This window comes from Zophobas morio, unplaced genomic scaffold, assembly GCF_036711695.1.
Source record: "Zophobas morio isolate AGI-343-1 ecotype UQ-CSIRO unplaced genomic scaffold, CSIRO_AGI_Zmor_V1 ptg000021l, whole genome shotgun sequence".
NCBI lineage: Eukaryota > Metazoa > Arthropoda > Insecta > Coleoptera > Tenebrionidae > Zophobas > Zophobas morio.
The window spans coordinates 23,272,792-23,295,040 of NW_026972126.1; the positions used below are offsets into that span (position 1 = coordinate 23,272,792).

A 22,249-nucleotide genomic window follows, 5' to 3' on the forward strand; every position below is an offset into this window, starting at 1 on the left:
CTCGGATGAAAAACGGAAAAGTAATAAAAAAATTGATCCAAGGTAAATTAGCTAGAACTTCCCTTGCCCCTAAAGTACAATATATCCCGTTTTTACGAAAAATTATATAATTTGAGTTTGCGAATTTTATTTTTTGTAGATAATCCATGTATTCCCAGAAAATTTTGGGAATACAATACTTTATTTTTAGTATTACACTGCACTAATCCAAGTTGATATACTTGTCCTTGCAAAAATGTTGATGACGTCATCACAAAATTCTGTAAAGTTAAAACTCGACTCAAAAATGCTGTATATATTCAGTGTACTTTGGGTGCGAGGGAAGTTCTGTCGAAACAACTTTCGACCAATTTTTTTATTTACTTCATTTTTTCATTTTTAATCTCCTGGAATTTTAAACATTAAAGAGTTATTCTCATGTTCTACAGAACATTCCTTGCCCCTAAGAAAAAAATTAGTCCATGAGGGGATCGAACTCGCGACCTTCGCATCATTGGTTAGTGAACGCTGTTAGTTCTCCATTTAGATTAGTATAAAATGTATGTTATTCAAATTTGATTATTTTTTCTGAATCTCTGGTATTCTAGGGTTACAAATTAAGGCGAATTCATAAACTACAACTACAGGAGTATTTTAGTGTTTTACCCTATTACAATATGTAATTTCTTGGCTTAGCCTCGGGAAGTTAAAATAAAAAAAAAAATGGAGTTGCTTGGCACCGTTGGATTGAAATTTGAAAAATGAGATGTACCTAGTTGTAAAATCCAAGCAGTTTTTGAAAAAAAATCGGGTATTCAAGCCCATGTTGATTTTAAAGGATTATTATAAAATGTGTGTTACCCAATTTTGATTATTTTTCGCCAAATGCTAAATGGCTAGGGTAAAAAATCAAGGCGAATTCATAAACTACAAGTACAGGAGGATGTTATGTTATAACATTTAAACACAATTTACTATGCAAAATGTTGAGATGACGTCATCAAATTGTTGGTGAGGATGATCAGATAAATTTTAGTGTTTTACTATCCAAGTCTACATGATATTCTTACAAGAATGGTAAAATTTGACAAACGGAAGACCTATTTTGCATACTCTTGGCGTTATGAAAGGTCGAGAAAACGTGAAAGTAGCCAGTCGCTCAATGAACCCTACTTCAATACTTCTTTTATACTTTTAAATCATTACTCAGGAAACATAAAAAACAAAACAATTTATTTATTTTTTTTACAACCGCACATCCACAAAAATTTACCATGCTTGTTATGTCGTTTTGTCATGAACAGTGGACGATTCTTTATTAAATAGTCAACTGAATTCATTAATTTTATTTAAAATCAAACAATTTCACCCGCGCAGAACGAAAATGACCCGATTCCAGATAAATACAGCGACTAGACGCACGGTTTCCATGGCAACTAAAGAAAATAAAATTGCATAGGCGGGGAAAAAAACAAGAAAAATTCCCAATTAATTACTAATTGTATGTAAGTATAAATGATACATATAATGACACCCTGGTTTCGTCCCTGTTAAAATTGTTAACATCAGCCGTCGCCTAGACTTCCTAAAAATTCCGTGTCCTCTCCAATTTTTAATTCTGCGTTTCCGGCTTGTTGATCGCAATGAATATTTTGAAGCGTCGGTGAAAACCTCGACAATAAGCCGCCAGCAACGATAACTCTTCCCTTTTGTCAGCTTTAATTAAGAAGAAGTGGGATAAAATCGTACGTTTTTGCGCACAAAAAGCGGAACAATACGGGATCACCGTTGCAGAACCGGGCATTAATCAAAAATCCAATTTGCAATTGAATATCTTTTGGATGCGAGGCAAGGGTTACGACCGCCCTCTCGATTACCTTCACAAACCGACAATTTTATTTAACGCAGACTTGGCCCGTTTTTTATTTTCCCAACATGTGGGACAATATATCTTCGAGATTAAATTTAATAGATACTTAGACTTGAGCATTCTGTGCGAGATTTATGTTTATTTTCAAACAAATTGTATCGAGATAGGTGCATAACGGATCGCCCTTTGTTCGGACTTGCCAAAAAATCATTCGAGAGTCGATTCTTAAAAAAAAAATCATCTCGCTTCAACAAATCATTTATTCTTGAGCAGAAGCGTAATGTCGTAATATTTCTCTCCCTCGTGCCCCTGCGCTCTGTGCTCCAAACATATGTAGATTTCCGTCTTGTTTTTACGACCATCCTTTCAAACGTCATTGCAATATTCATTTACGGCCCCGAATAAAATCTGCAGTAATGCATTTTCCAGGGAGCAGAACGATGAATCCGACATCTGGATCAGCATTACTAAATCAAGAGCCGAATTTATTCCGGAATGTTGTTTTTTCCGCGCGTACGTGAATAAAACATTGCACGAAAATCACAAGAATTCCTCCATTATTCGTTTATCAAATTTATAATGGCCGATTGGTACTAACATGCTGCTTTACGTCGTTCGAGGGAGAGTTATGGACGAGGTTTTGTTACGGGAAAAAAGGATATAAATATGCGGATTTAGCTTTTCGCGAAGGTAAAATAAAACTGAAAACGATGTAATAAACACATATTTCATTTCGGACGAGGAAAAAGTGTATTTACGATGTCTTGAATTCGGAGCGTCGACTTCAATTTGGCCGTGCCCGAAAAGTCGAAATATAAAAAAACCGTAAAAGGAATTTCGGCCGGATTCGATAATTCGGTGCAGGAATTTCGGAGTGGATTTTTGCGAGACTTTTATGAGCAAACCGGCTCCTTAATTAACAGATTGTAAATTTGGCACCGACAAACAATTAGTTCAAGTTGGATTCAATTTAAGGGCGGACAAACAAACCGTCACTGATGGATTTTTCGGGCTTTTTACGTCCGGGGGTGTCGACAGGTTCACCTAACCACGATCAAAGTGCTAACGCTACATTATGAGGGTCACGTCATAAAATCAAAACAGTTCGGCGTAAAGTTTAGCACGTTTCTATTACAATGTCCTCGTCGAGTCGCAATTTCCCCCCGAAACAATATGCGAAATCCACGGAACTGCACCCCATATAATTATTCAAGCGAAATTTCGAAAGCGTTTCTTTTCTTCTTCGGAAAACGTACGTGGGAACCATCACAATGAACACATTGTGTTATTATAAACGTTGAAATTGAATTACATCCTTTTCGGAGATTTATTTAATGTAAGGGAAATATAGAATACGCATGAATTTAAATTGCCACGAAATCGCTCCCCGTGAAATTTAATTCTCTAATTAATTCCAGACTTACAAATCTATCGGTATTAGCGGCCCCCGCGGCCTGAAAAAGTCACACGCTAGCGTGGCATTAATGTAATATTCCTTTAATTGCTTAGCGAATTTTTATCACCGCATAAAGCATAAAATAGAGCCTCGTAAAAAATGGAAACATAATAAAGCACGGGCTTAATTAAAATTTGTAAGGAAATAATTCAGAGTGGCCAACATTATTATAACCTGACCAAATATTCTCACCGCACATATTTTACAAGACGAATGAGACCCTTTTGTTTTCCAACTGATTCTAATGAAATACGGACGGTATTACCACTACACAAACATAAAAATGCCGCAAATGACGCCGTTAGCGTTTTCGTGGAGCCGCAGGCGATAAATCGTCATTTTTAGAGCTAATTATGAGATTAAATTTTTACCTGAAGGACGGACAAGTGCGCATCGTTTAGGGAAAGTGCTTGGTTTTAACTTTGTAAGTGTAGCTTGACGAGGATTATGGCGAGGTGGGTGGTTTGGGATAATCAAAAATCGATTTTTCTACCGCTGGTGTTTAGCTGTAAAAAAATTGGTGGCAATTTTTTTAACTTTTGCGATTTTTCAATGTCTGGATTTTTCGATTACCTATTATTTCCCAACTTTTCGATTGTACAAATTTTCAATTTTTCAATTTATAGTTCTTTCAATTTATCGAATTTAAAATTTTTTGAGTATTCGATCTTTCAATTTTTCAGTTTTTGATTTATCGCTTTTTCGGATTTTCGGCTTATTAATTTTACTTTTTAGGTGTGTTCAATTTTTCGAAAAGTCAAAAATCGAAAAATCCGGAAATTGAGAAACAACAAACATAGAAGTTGAAATATCACAAAACTGAAATATTGGACAATTGAAAACTCGATAAATCGAATTGAAGAACAAAAAAATAGAAAAATCGATAAATCGAAAACTCGAAAATTTGAATAATCCAAAAATTCTTAGCTTATCATCGGGCAGTAAAAATTGTTCTGAATTTTTCTCAGTTTTTCCACATTTCATTTCCTCGATTTTCCGATTTCTTAATTTTTCGATTATTATTCGAAATTTCAACATTTTAGATTTTTCGATTTTTCAGATTTTGTTTTATATTTGAATTTTTCAATTTTTAGATTTTTCGTTTCTTTTATGTCGAAAAGTAGATTGAAAAATCGAAATGTCCAAAAATATAAAAATCCAGAAAATTTGCGATTTTTCAACTTTTAAATTTTGCGGTTTTTCAGTTTCTGGATTTTTAGATTTTTCATTTTTTGATTTTTCCATCTTTCTACAATTCAGATTTTCGATTTTTCAGTCTTTGGATTCTTCAATTATTCATTGTTTGGGATTTTTAATTTTTCCGTTTCCCAGTTTTTTGATTATACAAATTTTTGAATTTTCATATATTTCAATTTCTCGAATTTTAAATTTTTTGATATTTCAGTTCTTTGATTTTTAGATTTTTGGATTTCTTAATTTTTTGAGTATTCGATCTTTCAATTTTTCAGTTTTTTTATTCATCGGTCTTTCGGATTTTCGGCTTATCAATTTTTTAGGTCTGTTCAATTTTTCGAAAAGTCAAAAATCGAAAAATCCAGAAATTGAGAAACAACAAACATAGAAGTTGAAATATCACAAAAACTGAAATATTGGACAATTGAAAACTCGATAAATCGAATTGAAGAACAAAAAAAATAGAAAAATCGATAAGTGGAAAATTCGAAAATTTGAATATTCCAAAAATCCCTAGCTTACCCTCGGGGAGTAAAAATTATTCTAAATTTTTCTCAGTTTTTTCACATTTCATTTCCTCGATTTTCCGATTTCTTAATTTTTCGATTATTGGAAATTTCAGCTTTTTAGATTTTTCGATTTTTCGGGTTTTGTTTTATATTTGAATTTTTCAATTTTTAGATTTTTCGTTTCTTTTATGTCGAAAAGTAGATTGAAAAATCGAAATGTCCAAAAATATAAAAATCCAGAAAATGAAATACCACAAGACCGACAAATTGAAAAATCAAGAAATTGAAATTTGCGATTTTTCAATTTCTAGATTTTTCAACTTTTAACTTTCGCGGTTTTTCAGTTTCTGGATTTTTAGATTTTTCATTTTTTGATTTCTCCATCTTTCTACAATTCAGATTTTCGATTTTTCAGTCTTTGGATTCTTCAATTATTCATTGTTTGGGATTTTTAATTTTTCCGTTTCCCAGTTTTTTGATTATACAAATTTTTGAATTTTCATATATTTCAATTTCTCGAATTTTGAATTTTTTGATATTTCAGTTCTTTGATTTTTAGATTTTTGGATTTCTTAATTTTTTGAGTACTCGATCTTTCAATTTTTCAGTTTTTTGATTTATCGTTCTTTCGGATTTTCGGCTTATCAATTTTTTAGGTCTGTTCAATTTTTCGAAAAGTCAAAAATCGAAAAATCCAGAAATTGGGAAACAACAAACATAGAAGTTGAAATATCACAAAAACTGAAATATTGGACAATTGAAAACTCGATAAATCGATTGAAGAACAAAAAAATAGAAAAATCGAAAAGTCAAAAATTCGAAAATTTGATTATTCCAAAAATCCTTAGCTTACCCTCGGGGAGTAAAAATTATTCTAAATTTTTCTCAGTTTTTTCACATTTCATTTCCTCGATTTTCCGACTTCTTAATTTTTCGATTATTCGAAATTTCAACTTTTTAGATTTTTCGATTTTTCGGGTTTTGTTTTATAATTTTTCGATGTTTCAATTTTTCAATTTTTAGGTTTTTCCTTTTCTTTTATGTCGAAAAAGAGAGATTGAAGAATCGAAAGTCGAAAAATAGAAAAATCCAGAAACTGAAATCCCACAAGGCCTACAAATTGAAAAATCGAATTTTACACTTTTCCGGTTTTTCAGTCCCTGGGTTTTTCGATTTCTCCATCTTTCAACAATTCAGATTTTCCATTTTTCAGTCTTGGGATTCTTCAATTATTCATTGTCTGGGTTTTTTAATTTTCCCATATTCCACTTTTTCGATTATATAAATTTTCAATTTTTGAATTTTCATATTTCAATTTCTCGAATTTTAAAGTTTTTGATATCTCAGTTCCTCGGTTTTTTGATTTATCGATTCATAAATTTTTCTTCTATTCGATTTTCCTACTTTTCAGTTTTTCGATTTTTTATTAGATTTTCAATCGAAAACTACAAAAATCTGGAAAAAAAACCTAAAAATTGAAAAATCCCGGATTTAAACTTTTCGATTGTACAAGTTTTAGATTTTTCAATTTTTAGTCCTTTCAATTTTTCGAATTTTCAGTTTTTTCGCATTTCATTTGCTCGATTATTCGATTTATCGATTTCTTAAATTTTTGATTATTCGATCTTTCAACTTTTCAATTTTTCTTTTAGTCGATTTCTCGATTTTTCACATTTTCACTTTTGGCTTTCTCCTCCTCGATTTTTCGATTTCTGTATTTTTAAGTTAAGTATTCAAATTTTAGATTTTTCAATTTTTCGGATTTTCACTTTTTCCATTCTTCGTTTTCTGGGTTTTTTTATTTTTCAATTTTTTGATTTTTCGGTTTTTCAATTTTTAATTCGAAAAATCGAAAGATTGAAAAATCGAAATGTCGGAAAATCGAAAAATCCAGGATTTGACAAACCGCAAGACCTAAAAATTGAAAAATCCAGAAATTGAAAATTGCGGTTTTTCAGTTTCTGGACTTTTCGATTTTTCATTTTTCGATTTCTCTATCTTTCAACAATTCAGATTTTTGATTTTTCAGTCTTTCGATTCTTCAATTATTCTTTATCTGGGTTTTTTAATTTTTCCATTTCCCAGCTTTTCGATTATACGAATTTTCGATTTTTCAGTTTTTTGGTATTGCAGTTCATTGATTTCTTAATTTTTCGATTATTCGATCTTGAAACTTTTCAGTTTTTCGATTTTTTGATTATTACATTTTTGGATTTTTCAAATTTTCGATTTTGTCTTTCTCGTCTTCGATTTTTCGATTTCTCAATTTTACAATTATTCAAATCTTAGATTTTTCAGTTTTTCGATTTTTTCCTTTTTCGATTCTTCAATTATTCGAAAATACGAAAATTTGAATAATCCAAAAATCTTTAGCTTACGTTCGGGAAGTAAAAATTAGTCTAAATTTTTTTCAGTTTTTCACATTGCATTTGCTCGATTTTTCGATTCATCGATGAGATTTTTGAATGTTTTATTTTTTATTTTTCAGTTATTTAAATTTTAGATTCTACAAGTTTTTCGATGTTTCATTAGATTTTCAGTCGAAAAATCCAAAAATGCAGAAATTGAAAAATCGAGAAATTCAAATTTGTGATATCAATTTTTTGATTCTGTCTCAGTTTTTTACCATTCCCCAACTTTTCGATTGTACAAATTTTTAATTTTTCCATTTTTAGTTCTCGCAGTTTCTCGAATTTTCAGTTTTTTCACATTTCATTTCCTCGATTTTTTGATTATTCGATTTTTTAACTTTTCAGTTTTTCGATTTTTCGATTATTAGATTTTTGGATCTTTCTTTTATTCGATTTCTCGACTTTTCAAATTTTTGATTTTGTTTTTTTCGTCCCCAATTTTTCGATTTCTCTAATTTCAATTAAGTATTCAAATTTTAGAATTTTCAATTTTTCGATTTTTCACTTTTTCAATTCTTCAATTATTCGTGTTCAGGTTTCAGGTTTTGTTTTTTTTATTTTTTGAATTTTCGATTTTTCGGTTTTTCCATTTTATAATTTTTCGATATTTTAACTTTCAATTTTTAAATTTTTCATTTTTTTAATGTCAGAAAATCGAGTGATTGAAAAATCAAAATGTCGCAACAAAAAAAAAACAGAAAGTGAAAAACCTCAAGATTTAAAATTTGGAAAATCGAGAAACTGAAATTTGGATTTTTCAATTTCTAGATTTTTCAATTTTTAACTTTTGCGGTTTTTCAATTTCTGGATTTTCCTATTTTTCGACTATTCGATTTCTGTCTTTCTCGTCCTCAATTTGTCATTCATCCATTTCTCGATTATTCGTTGTCTCGGTTTCTTCATTTTTCCATTTCCCAAGTTTTCGATTATACAAATTTTCGACTATTCCACCTTTTAACTTTTCAGTTTCTCAAATTTTAGGCTTTTCAGTTTTTCGATTCTTCAATTATTCATTGTCTGGGTTTTCAAAATTTTTCCAGTTCCCAGCTTTTCGATTAGTTATATAAATTTTTTCAATTTTTAGATCTTTTAATTTCAGGAATTTTCAATTTTTTGATATTTTGGTTCTTAGCTTTTTCGATTCTTGAGATTTGTTAATTTTTCGACTATTTGATCATACGGATTTTCGATGTTTCAGTTTTTCGCTTTTTCAAATTTTTTATTTCTCAGTTTTTAGATCTGTTCAATTTTTCGAAAAGTCACAAAATCGAGAGATTAAAAAATCAAATGAAATATCGGACATCTAAAAATTTGATAAATCGAATAATTGAAGAAAAAAAATTGAAAAAGCATATGTAATAACCGCAACATAACGTCATCATAACATTGTTATTTTGATGTTATTTAAGTGTAATAAGGTCAATATATAGCGTGAAGCAAACTACGTCTAAGGAAGCCCTACTTTTTCATATTCTAGAAATTATGAAACGTCTGAAAAACACGAAATCGCTATTCATTGGATGAACCACGTTACGCTCAGGGAGTAAAAATTCTCCGTAGAATTCTTAAAACGGCTGCCATTCTTTCCGGTCATTAGAATCCGCATTTAAGCCCCCAAAGCTAATCTCACCCTTAATGTTTTAGTGTCGTTTTAACGATAAAAACAGAAAATAACGTCACGAAAAAAATTGCGCAAATTAACCATCATTACGGGAGGCATTTGTTGGAGATTACGTTTTCTAAAGCATCGTTTACCGAATAAGGGATGAAATTAATGAGGTGCAAAATTAATGACAAATTTATGGTTTTGTTCAGTTGGGAGAAAAATGATAAGTGTATTCACCACGAAACGTCCTCCTGAACCCGGTAAAAGTCTCTCGTATTTGTTTTCGACGAAAACAATGCGGTTATAAATTCACAATAAACACAATTATCGCAAAAAGTGTAAACGTTTGAAAATCTGAGATTTGCTAATCTGGAGATAAAACTCGGTTTTAAGGTGTAAATAAAACACAAAGGTGCAGTATCATTTATCGTGCAAAAATGAATGGAATTTTGCTATTGTTTTCGCCAGCGGTGGGTAAACATTTTCCAAAAATAAAAAAGACTGACGTAAATTGAGTTGACACAGCATCGAAATTTCGCATAACATTGACAAATGATTAAAGTAATAATAAAACAATATGTAACATTACGGTTTACGTTATCTTAGGGTTTTGTTATACTAGGAAGCCAAATACCTAATCATAATTCAGGTTTTTTATTTATTATTTACCATATACTTACATCAATATTAGGAAATTTTTATGTTTTTAGAGATTTGATGCGCTACATTGTCATTAAAAAACACAATGATTTCAACAGAAGGTCAGGAGTTCAATCTGACAAATTTTTGACGAGTTACTTCTTTTCCGTCTGTCTGTCCGTCCGTTTGTCTGTCCGTCCGTCTGTCTGTCCGTCTGTCTGCCGTCCCGGATTTTTATTAGACAGATAATCTTCGAAAGTACTGGGCCGATTATTGTCAAATTTTGTATTTATATTAGGTATATCATGTAGATGGTAAAACGCTAACCAAAATTTGTCTAATCATCCCCACCACTAATGTGATGACGTCACTTCAAATTTGTACATAGTAAATGGGTTTTAAATTGTATCAAATAACATAGTCTTACACATGTAGTTTATACTCCGAATTGAGATTTTACCCGAAACGTCCAGATTTTTGGAAAAAAAAAATCAAAATTAGGAAACAACATTTTGACAATTAATTTGGAATCTGCAAAACCGAATGCTTTGAAATCTTGGTGATGTTTTACAGTTATCATGGGCATGGTAAATTTTTGATCAAAATATATTTGCTCATCCCCCCCCTAAAAAATCGATCACGCCACTTCGTATATTAAGAAAAATTGGACAAAATATAAGACACGCCCACCCACCCGTTCTCGATTGTGATGAATGTTTTATTCATCGTGAGCTAAAGGGCGGAGTTTAGTTGTAAAATCTTCATTTCTCTACAAGAAATTACCATATGAAATTCATCACAATTGAGACTGGGGCGGGTGGGTGGGGCTTAATCTTCTCTCGACCATAAAAAAAATCATCACATTTTTTTTTATGGTGGCGAGCCAAAGGAGCGGAAATTAATTGCAAAATCCTTATTATTTCTGTACAAGAAATTATCATGTTAAACCAAAGATTAAGCCCCACCCATACCTGCCCTGATCTAAATATGTAGTACTGAAGTTTTCATTCGTTGCCAGACCTAGGGGCGGAGCCTAATTGCAAAATCCAGATTGTCCTAAAAAAAATTACCATTTTAAACGTGTTTTAAGTTTCTATTAATAAAAAAAAGCATCACAATGGAGACGGGGTGGGTGCGCGGGGTTCATATTTTGCCTGTTTTTCGTAATATATATTGTATTCTTTGAACGACACGAAACTCAAAAACACATTTTTAATTTCTTGTAAAGAAATAAGTATTTAGCAGTTAGGCTCCACCCCCTTGATTCACAGCGAATAAAAAAAATCATCACAATTGAGACAGGGCGGGTGGGTGGGGTTACATTTTGCGTGTTTGTGTTAATATGTGTAGACTTCTTTTCACAACACGAAACTTAAAACATGTTTAAAATTGAAAATTTGTATAAGGAAATATCGATTTTGCAATTAAGCTTCGCCCCATAATTGCAAAATCCATATTTCCTTGCAAAAATGTACCTTTTTGACCATGCTTTAAGTTTCTTGTTGTGAAAAGATGGCTACGTATATTAAGAAAAAAAAAGCAAAACATAATCTTCTTTTTTCTTTTAATATATAGAGTTTTCTTTCAACAACAGGAAAGCTAAACATATTTTTAAGACTTCGTGTATTAAGAAAAAATTGACAAAATACAAACCCCGCCCACCCACCGCTTCTCAATTGTGATGAATGTTTTATTTATTGTGAGCTGAAGGGCGGAGTTTAGTTACAAAATCCTCGTTTCTGTACAAAAAATTACCATCTGAAATTCATCACAATTGAGACTGGGGCAAATGGGTGGGGCTTAATCTTCGTTTTTTTTTATATATAGAGTTTTCTTACAACAACGGGAAAGCTAAACATGTTTTCAGTTTCTTGTTGGAAAAAGAAAACTTCGTATATTAAGATAAATTGGACAAAATATAAGGCCCGCCCACCCACCCGTTCTCGATTGTGATGAATGTTTATTCATTGTGAGCTGACAGGCGGAGTTTGGTTACAAAATTTTCATTTCTCGACAAAAAATTACCATTTGAAATTCATCACAATTGAGACTGGGGCGGGTGGGTGGGGCTTAATCTTCTCTCGACCATAAAAAAAATCATCACATTTTTTTATGGTCGAGAGCCAAAGGAGCGGAAATTAATTGCAAAATCCTTATTATTTCTGTACAAGAAATTATCATATTAAACCAAAGATTAAGCCCCACCCATACCTGCCCTGATCTAAATATGTAGTAATGAAGTCTCCATTCGTTGCCAGACTTAGGGGTGGAGCATAATTGCAAAATCCATATTTCCCTACAAAAATTTACACCATTTTAAACATGTTTTAAGTTTTTCAAAATAAAAAGAATCATCACAATTGAGATGGGGTGGGTGGGCGGGGTTAATATTTTGCCTGTTTTTCTTAATATATATTGTAATATTTGGACGACACGAAACTCAAAAACACATTTTTAATTTCTTGTACAGAAATAAGTATTTAGCAGTTAGGCTCCACCCCCTTGATTCACAGCGAATAAAAAAAATCATCACAATTGAGACAGGGCGGGTGGGTGGGCTTATATTTTGCGTGTTTATTTTAATATGTGTAGACTTCTTTTCACAACATGAAACTTAAAACATGGAACATTTTTATAAGGAAATATCGATTTTGCAATTAAGCTCCGCCCCATAATTGCAGAATCCATATTTCCTTGCAAAAATGTACCGTTTTGACCATGTTTTAAGTTTCTTGTTGTGAAAAGATGGCTACGTATATTAAGAAAAAAAAAAGCAAAATATAAGCCCCGCCCACCCACCCTATCTACATTCTGATGATTTTTTTTATGCGTCGTTAGCTGAGGGGTGGAGCTTAATTCATTTCATTACATTGTATTCTATACACGGATACGTTTTAAACAGTGTTGCCGGAGTTAAATGGTAAAATTCCGCTACGTCTGGCAACACTGGTTTTAAACCACATAGGATTAAATTAAAGAAATTTTTTAGAAACATTTGTTTTTGGATAAAATTGCAAAATAAGTTGTTTTGATTCGTCTAAAGCTGTTTGAGACAAGTAGATTGGTCCATACACTGTAGATGAGGTATTATTAAGCTTTATTTCAAAATCATCTGATTCTGACTCAGTCTGACCTGACCTGACCTGACCTGACTTGACCTTACATATTTTTTAAACTGGAACATCAATGACACCAGTTTGAATTTTGTCTTTGTTGTTCCAAAATTTTTTTATAAAATTGTGATATTTGCCTTTCTACCTTTGTAACTTCGAATAACAAATAGGCGACATCCATCCGACCAAATCTTTAGATGTTTAGAAAAACCGTTAAGACAAAATTTGTTTCCGTTTCAAAAATTTTGAGAGCGAATAAGTTTCACCCGTACCATGTAACATTAGTACAAGATCTAAAAGAAGAAGACTTTTTCAGAAGAAAACAATTTTGCAATTTTATGCAACATCAACTAGAGTTGGACAACAATTTTTTATTCAATGTTTTGTTCAGCGATGAAGCAAGATTTGGCAATAACGGTTGTTAATAATGGTTGTTAATCGGCACAATTTTCGTTATTACTCCCAAAATAACCCCCACTGGATCAGAACAACCCATTTTCAAAATGTTTATTCCATAAATGACACGGGATATTCTCAATGTTAGGTTGCCGCTATCGCCGACAAATGGGTCTTCACCTTGTCGTCCAGATAAAAGACACGAGACGGATATGACGTGTGAGAAAATTGTATCGATTACCTGCCAAATGTATAAATGACAGAATTAATCAACCCCACAAGTCCTCACTCGTTCTAGTGAATGCGTAATAACATTTCTACCTCACGAAACATCTTGCGTCTCAGATATTGAAGCTATTTCCATGTAAATAAATCACAATTCCACCTCCACCATCTATACACCATCTCCAGCCAATAAACAACCCCTTCGGAAGTACTATTTCATTCAAACCATTCGCTTATGAGACACTTTCCCCTTACACGTGACCCAGATAGAACGAACAATGGATGGGTCGGCAAGCCGAGAATTTCCTGTTCTGCATCAACGTGTTCCATCTTGCGGTTTCTCGTCCAATTCGCGAACTTGTGACCTTTCTGGAAGCCGCTTGTATAATTGACAAAATCGGCGTTCTTATCCCGCAAAAATACGATAGACAATCCAGGGTTTCGATATTTCGGCTTGGGTAAACAAGAGGGGTGAATTCTAATTCTGAATTATCCACTCGTCTCGCTATAATTCGATGACGTTCCAGGATAAGTTTCAGCTAGGTATGCCGAAATCGATAATGAACAACGATTTTGGAATGTCGAATGAGGAAATAACGCCAAAGACAATTAGTTTCAGCCAGCGTCGTATCGTATTCTTTATTCAAAAGCAGAGTTTTATTTGTTTAAGAGACAATCGTAAAATTGCTGGATTGTTTACTGAAATCGGATGTTTACTGAGAATAACCAATCGACTTTTGACCTGCCACCTCAGGGTTTGGACGTGTCCTCGGTTATGTTTCAGGAAATTCCTGCCTCGCTGAAAATTCGGTGACTGAAATTCCGCTCCGTTTCATTAATGCGAGTCTATTATTTTTTACAGTCGACTACGACATAATTAACCAATTAAGTACCGATGCAAGCATGCATAATGTTTCCTAATTATTGTTGTTACTCATCGAGCTAAAGTCGTGTCTCGCCCGGCTCAAAACGCACTGAATAAGACACGAACTTTCATCATCCACTTAAACAATAGTGCTTTGATAAGAGCGCTTCAATTATTCGGGGAAGGTAGAATAAAGGAACATTTATTCGGATACCCGATATTCTCTATTACTGCTAAACAAACGAAGCTCGGTCCGTATCAGTTCAGAGAAAATTGCACCGTTCTCTGGGTTTCGTTAATTATTACAACAGATGCTTACTATAATACAAAGTAAACATCTCTAGTGGAATAACTGTGTGATGCTGAAATGCAGCGTTCTAGTGATCTGAAATTTACCTAAAATTCAGGACTGGATGGAGTGACTGCAGAAATGTTAATGCGGTGGCTCATTCAAAGTCAATTAAGAATAAATTCGAGTGTTGCAGACGAATCAGTTCTCTACAACTGTCCAGGCGTTATTTGCTCAAAAACCTACATCGCAAAATCTCATTGCAGATTTATATTCACTTCTGAGCATTCCAAATCCACTTATTCCAAACTTTAGTATGCTTTATTAAAGTGCAGTTTTAGATTTACGGCTAGAATAGACTCCTAAAAATGGCATTAAAGCCAGTCTCCCTTCTCAAGATGTAGACAGTATTTCTTGGACGTTCAACTCCCTAAAAAAACTAAACGAAAATGATTGATTGAGAAACTGTTATAGATATTATTCAAGTTACAATGTTAAAAACAAAGACATAATTGTTATTATGTTTTAGAATAATTTCCAAATATGACATTTCAATGAAATAAAGAATAATATAAAAAATATCTAAATTATACCAAGAATTAATGGATCTTCTAAGAAATCATCTTGCACCGAAGAAAAATGTTTTAGCTGAAGAACATAAATTCTTTAAGAGTTCAACAACCAGGTGAATCAATTTCTACATTCGTTGCAGGATTGAAAGAATTAATTAAAAATTGTAAATTCAAAACGGAATGTAAAGAAAAAGAACATCCTTGTTTAACTTGTTCGAAATCTATGAAGATTCCAGCAATAAAGAAAGAATTCTTCAATTAATAAACGTCTCCTTTGATAAACCATTGGAAACAGCATTGGCAATAGAAGCTTAATTCATCACAATTGAGATTGGGTGGGTGGGACTTAATCTTTGTTTTTTGTTAATATGTATATAGAATTCCCTTTCAACAACGGGTTGGTTAAACACGTTTTCAGTTTCTTGTTAGGAAAAGAAGACTTCGTATGTTAAGAAAATGAGGACAAAATATAAGCCCCGCCCACCCACCCCCTCTCAATTGTAATGAATATTTCATTCATCGTGAGCTGAAGGGCGGAGTTTAGCTGCAAAATCCTAATTTTTCCACAAGAAATTACCATATGAAATATCCTTTTAAAAAGGTAGAGTTCGCCCTTCGTCTGATTAGGAATGCAAAACTCAGCACAATTGAGATTCAGGCGGGTGGGTAGGGCTGAATTTTTATTTTGTTATTTTTTTTTTAATATATTATATAGTTTTCTTTTAACAGGATAGTTAAACATATTGTCAGTTCCTTGTTGGAAAAAGAAGACTTCGTATATTAAGAAAAAATGGACCAAGTATAAGCCCCGCCCACCCACCCCTTCTCAATTGTGATGAATGTTTTATTCATCGTGAGCTGAAGAGGGCGGAGTTTAGTTGTAAAATCTTCATTTCTCTACAAAAATTACCATATGAAATTCATCACAATTAAGACTGGGACGGGTGGGTGGGGCTTAATCTTCTTTTTTCTTTTAATATATAGAGTTTTCTTTCAACAACAGAAAAGCTAAACATGTTTTCGGTTTCTTGTTGGAAAAATAAAACTTCGTATACTAAGAAAAATGGACAAAATATAAGCCCCGCCCACCCACCCCTTCTCGATTGTGATGAATGTTTTATTCATCGTAAGCTAAAGGGCGGAGTTTAGTTGTAAAATCTTCATTTCTCTACAAAAAATTACCATATGAAATTCATCACAATTAAGACTGGGACGGGTGGGTGGGGCTTAATCTTCTTTTTTCTTTTAATATATAGAGTTTTCTTTCAACAACAGGAAAGCTGAACATGTTTTCGGTTTCTTGTTGGAAAAAGAAGACTTCATTAATTAAGAAAAATTGGACAAAATATAAGCCCCGCCCACCCACCCCTTCTTGATTGTGATGAATGTTTTATTCATTGTGAGCTAAAGGGCAGAGTTTAATTGTAAAATCCTCATTTCTCGACAAGAAATTACCATATGAAATATATTTTTAAAAGGATAGAATTTTCTAGGCAAATAATATGTCACAATGAAACTGCCCCCCCCCCCCCTTCCCCCGTATATTTAGGAATGAAAAACTCATCACAATTGAGATCGGGGCGGGTGGGGCTTAATTTTTGTTTGTTTTTTTTTTAATATATTATATAGTTTTCTTTTAACAGGTTAGTTAAACATATTGTCAGTTTCTTGTTGGGAAAAGAAGACTTCGTATATTAAGAAAAAATGGAGCAATTATAAGCCCCGCCCGCCCACCCCTTCTCAATTGTGATGAATGTTTTATTCATCGTGAGCTGAAGAGGGCGGAGTTTAGTTGCAAAATTCTCATTTCTCGACAAGAAATTAAATTTAAAATTCAATTTCGTTCCTATACAAAACAAATAGTTAAAGTTACAATGTTAATATAAAAAATATCTAAACTGTTAAATACGCAACAGAAACTAAATCTTCCTTTTGTTTTTTGTATTTTATAAGATATGACTGTTTTTGACATTTTTCACTATTTTTCAACCATTTTCGAAATTTAGTTATACATTTTCTTGTAGATTACGACATCCAGAAGTCATTTTAGGCTTCGTTTCTTCGGAAATTTCTATCGTTATCTTGATAAGATAAAACTATTTTTGGCAAATGACATATCTTCCAAGAAAACAAAGGGTGGGTGGGCGGGGCTAGTATTTTATAAGATATGACTGATTTTGACATTTTTGACCATTTTTCAAGCATTTTCGAAAATTAGTTAGACATTTTCTTCTAGATTACGACATCCAGAAGTTATTTTAGGCTTCGTTTCTTCGAAAATTTCTATCGTTATCTTGATAAAATAAGACTATTTTTGGCAAATGACATATCTTCCAAGAAAACAGGGGGTGGGTGGGCGGGGCTAGTGTTTTATAAGATATGACTGATTTTGACATTTTTGACCATTTTTCAACCATTTTCGAAAATTAGTTAGACATTTTCTTGTAGATTTCGACATCCAGAAGTCATTTTAGGCTTCGTTTCTTTGAAAATTGCTATCGTTATCTTGATAAAATAAGACCATTTTTGGCAAATGACATATCTTCCAAGAAAACAGAGAGTGGGTGAGCGGGGCTAGTGTTTTATAAGATATGACTGATTTTGACATTTTTGACCATTTTTCAACCATTTTCGAAAATTAGTTAGGCATTTTCTTCTAGATTACGACATCCAGAAGTCATTTTAGGCTTCCTTTCTTCGAAAATTTCTATCGTTATCTTGCAGAGGGTGGGTGGGAGGGGCTAGTATTTTATTAGATATGACTGATTTTGACATTTTTGACCATTTTTCAACCATTTTCGAAAATTAGTTAGACATTTTCTTGTAGATTTCGACATCCAGAAGTCATTTTAGGCTTCGTTTCTTTGAAAATTGCTATCGTTATCTTGATAAAATAAGACCATTTTTGGCAAATGTCATATCTTCGAAGAAAACAGAGAGTGGGTGGGCGGGGCTAGTATTTTATTAGATATGACTGATTTTGACATTTTTGACCATTTTTCAACCATTTTCGAAAATTAGTTAGACATTTTCTTGTAGATTTCGACATCCAGAAGTCATTTTAGGCTTCGTTTCTTCGAAAATTTCTATCGTTATCTTGCAGAGGGTGGGTGGGGGGGCTAGTATTTTATTAGACATGACTGATTTTGACATTTTTGACCATTTTTCAACCATTTTCGAAAATTAGTTAGACATTTTCTTGTAGATTTCGACATCCAGAAGTCATTTTAGGCTTCGTTTCTTTGAAAATTGCTATCGTTATCTTGATAAAATAAGACCATTTTTGGCAAATGTCATATCTTCCAAGAAAACAGAGAGTGGGTGAGCGGGGCTAGTGTTTTATAAGATATGACTGATTTTGGCATTTTTGACCATTTTTCAACCATTTTCGAAAATTAGTTAGACATTTTCTTGTAGATTATGACATCCAGAAGTCATTTTAGGCTTCGTTTCTTCGAAAATTTCTATCGTTATCTTGATAAAATAAGACTATTTTTGCCAAATGACATATCTTCCAAGAAAACAGAGGGTGGGTGGGAGGGGCTAGTATATTATTAGATATGACTGATTTTGACATTTTTGACCATTTTTCAACCATTTAGGAAAATTAGTTAGACATTTTCTTGTAGATTTCGACATCCAGAAGTTATTTTAGGCTTCGTTTCTTCGAAAATTTCTATCGTTATCTTGATAAAATAAGACTATTTTTGGTAAATGACATATTTTTCAAAAAAGCAGAGGCTGGGCGGGCGGGGCTAGTATTTTATAAGATATTACACATTTTGACATTTTGACCATTTTTCAACCATTTTCGAAAATTAGTTATACATTTTCTTGTAGATTTCGACATCCAGAGGTCATTTTAGTCTTCGTTTGTTCGAAAATTGCAATCGTTATCTTGATAAGATAAGACTATTTTTGGCAAATGACATATCTTCCAAGAAAACAGAGGGTGGGTGGGCGGGGCTAGTATTTTATAAGATATGACTGATTTTGACATTTTTGACCATTTTTCAAACATTTTCGAAAATTAGTTAGACATTTTCTTGTAGATTTCGACATCCAAAAGTCATTTTAGGCTTCGTTTCTTCGAAAATTTCTATTGTTTTTCCAAAATCGCATGTTCAAACATAGCAATTTTACAGTTTCAGTAGCAAATAGTATAATAAAAAATTTACAGTTAGCGTTTTTTTTTTTTACTTTTTTCACATCCTAAGTTCTCTTAGTTTCCACTCCGACTGCATAGGAGAAAATAATTAGCCCCGCCTACCCACCCTGTCTACTTTTCAATGATTGATTTCTTCTGATCTGAATGAAATGAGTGATCTTATACTGAGCAGAAATAAAATTAGTGTTTAGAATGAGAAGACTGGGGGCGGGTGGGGCTAGTACTTGCTAAAATAAAACTGATTTTAGTAAATGAGATACCTTTCAAGGAAATAGAGGGCGGGTGGGCGGGGCTAGTACTTGATAAGATAAGACTGTCTTTGGCAAATGGCATATCTTCCAAGAAAATAGAGGGCGGGTGGGCGGGGCTAGCATTTTATATGTGACTAATTTTGACACTTTTGTCATTTTTGGCCATTTTTCGAAAATTAGATAGACATTGTCTTGTAGATTTCGACATCTAGAAGTCATTTTAGGATTCGTTTCTTCGAAAATTTCTATCGTTTTTCCAAAATCGTCAATTGAAATATATAGTAATTTTTACAGTTTCAGTAGCAAATAGTATAACAAAAAATTTACGGTTAACGTTTTTTTTTACTTTTTTCGCATTCTAGATTCTATTAGTTTCCATTCCCACTCCACACTAGAACATGTAAATGTTGATTATTTCTCCAGAAGTCCATTGAAATTATCACCAAAATAAGAAGAAGAAACTGATAATGAATACGTGTTAAATACGATTTTAATTAATTAAATTAGTACGGAAACAGTCGCAGCTCATGAAATTGAAAAAGAAACAAGAACAGATCCAGAATGATCTAAAATAAAGAAAGAATTACTAAATGGAACCAGAACAGTTCTAGAATTTTCACTGCACGATTGAGTAATATTTAGAGGACATCGTGTGGTAATTCCAAAAAAATTACAACACATTATTCTACAAGAGCTTCATTCAACATACCTAGGAATGGTTAAAATGAAATATCTAGCAAGAAACTATTGCTACTGGAAAGGCATCGATTCTGACATGGAAAATATGGTTGAAAGTTGTCAAACTTTCCTTTTGTTTTTTGTAATTCCAGAACAACTCGTTACATTATAATAACACGTTTCCTCCTCTCGAAGACTTATTGACTCTTAAATAAGCGATACGAAACGAATATCAAAACGGGCGCTGCAAAGATTTATGCTGTTGTAACGTATTTACATAACAGAGGGTTTCTCTTAGCGACTGCAACACAAATAATTATTTCCACTTTGTTCCTTACTTTGTAGGAAAGTGCAGTACGCTTTCATAAAAATTCGAGGCTTCCGTTCGAGATTTATGCGCAAATTATTATGGAATGCGCCACGGAAAGAAATAAGTGCATTTTCATATGGTCGTAAATTTTGTGTCGTAGAAAAAGGCAACAAAATGTTTCTTTGTTCGAAATATATTTAACGAACAATCGGTCTGTTTGTCTTTGATCAGCATCTAGCGGTAATTTCGTGGAAGTGATTAAAGTTCATCTCCTCTTCCTCCGAGCTACGTGGCTTCTCAATATCTACTTCCCGTCGTGAGTCTTCCCCATTTTAGGGAACATTTCCGTCCGAACTAATAAAAGAAGTAGTTTAACAAATAATCCGAGTGACGGTTTTTTTTAACATTGACCACGTCCGGTTCGATATCAAAAGGATCAAAAGATTGCAAGTTCGATATGAAGTCGGTTCGATTTAACTTCAAAATAACGATAACGAGAAATTTAATTTTAAGTTGGAAATCCTGGGAGACGGTGTTTTGAGTGTCGGATTAATATTACGGGAAGTCCCGGGACAGTCCTAATGGACTACCCGTTGTCGTTATTCTGGTGACGTAATTTTACAAATCAAAAATTATTAAATTGCGTCAAACACGAGTGAAGCTCGCTGTAAATAACTCCTTTGGTTTGGACACGTAATGACACAGACGTGAGGTTCGTGTAGTGGAGAGACGCGTTTCCATTTCATAACGACAAAATAATTCTTCATTTTTGTCTTTTTACGTGTTCGTCGAGACAATTTATTTCGACGAAATTTTCTAAACATGGAAGTGATGAAAGGACATTATTTCAAATTATCACCTATGCGTGGCAGGCTGGGAAACATCCTGGGGGAATCCTCGACTCGGTTATAGCCTAGGGAATTTTGAATGAGCTCCCAAATTATCTTCGCGAACAAGGCTGAATACATTTAATTAAAAGTGAACGGTGTTTAAAAATCAGTTAGCCAGCTTTTATTAAATTCCAAACGACAGAGAAAGTTAGCGTTTCTTAGTATTCTAACGTTTTAGCGTAGCTGACAATTGGGACGTTTTGACGAATGTCTAATTTTGAAGGGCGAGTTTTGGGCTAACAAGCTAAAATAGACCGAAAATTGGTGAGAAAAACGGGGATTTAGGCCCGAAAAGTGGCAAATAGAATTTAAGATCTACAATTTTTTTTATTATTTTCATTAGCGATCCGAAAAAATTTTTCGGCTGAAAAATTTTTCGTTTTTTTCCTAGCATTTTATTTTTTGACCATTTTTCAACCATTTTCGAAAATTAGATACACATTTTCTTGTAGCTTTCGACATCTAGAATTAATTTTAGGCTTCGTTTCTTCGAAAATTTCTATCGCTATCTTGATAAGATAAGACTGTTTTTGGCAAATGACATATCTTCCAAGAAAACAGAGGGAGGGTGGGCGGGGTCAGTATTTTATAAGACATGATTGATTTTGACATTTTTGACCATTTTTCAATCATATTGGAAAATTAGCTAGACATTTTCTTGTAGATTTTGACATCTAGAAGTCATTTTAAGCTTCGTTTCTTCGAAAATTTCTATTGTTATTCCAAAATCGCATGTTAAAATATAGCAATTTTTACCGTTTCTGTAGCAAATAGTATAATACAAAATTTACGTTAGCGTTTTTTTTTTTTACTTTTTTTCACATCCTA

The 22,249-nt window shown here is 32.9% G+C and overlaps 1 protein-coding gene across 1 annotated transcript in view; it reads left to right on the forward strand.

The window, feature by feature from the left end:
• The first annotated feature begins 13,170 nt into the window (after positions 1-13,170).
• LOC135131808 (uncharacterized) overlaps positions 13,171-22,249 on the forward strand; it is a 69,275-nt gene continuing 60,196 nt past the window's right edge. Inside the window, exons 1-5 of the mRNA XM_064059658.1 lie at positions 13,171-13,194; positions 13,669-13,836; positions 13,926-14,076; positions 14,153-14,287; positions 14,347-14,448. Of these exons, the coding sequence (XP_063915728.1) occupies positions 13,171-13,194; positions 13,669-13,836; positions 13,926-14,076; positions 14,153-14,287; positions 14,347-14,448 (580 nt within the window). The remainder of the gene's footprint in view (positions 13,195-13,668; positions 13,837-13,925; positions 14,077-14,152; positions 14,288-14,346; positions 14,449-22,249) is intronic.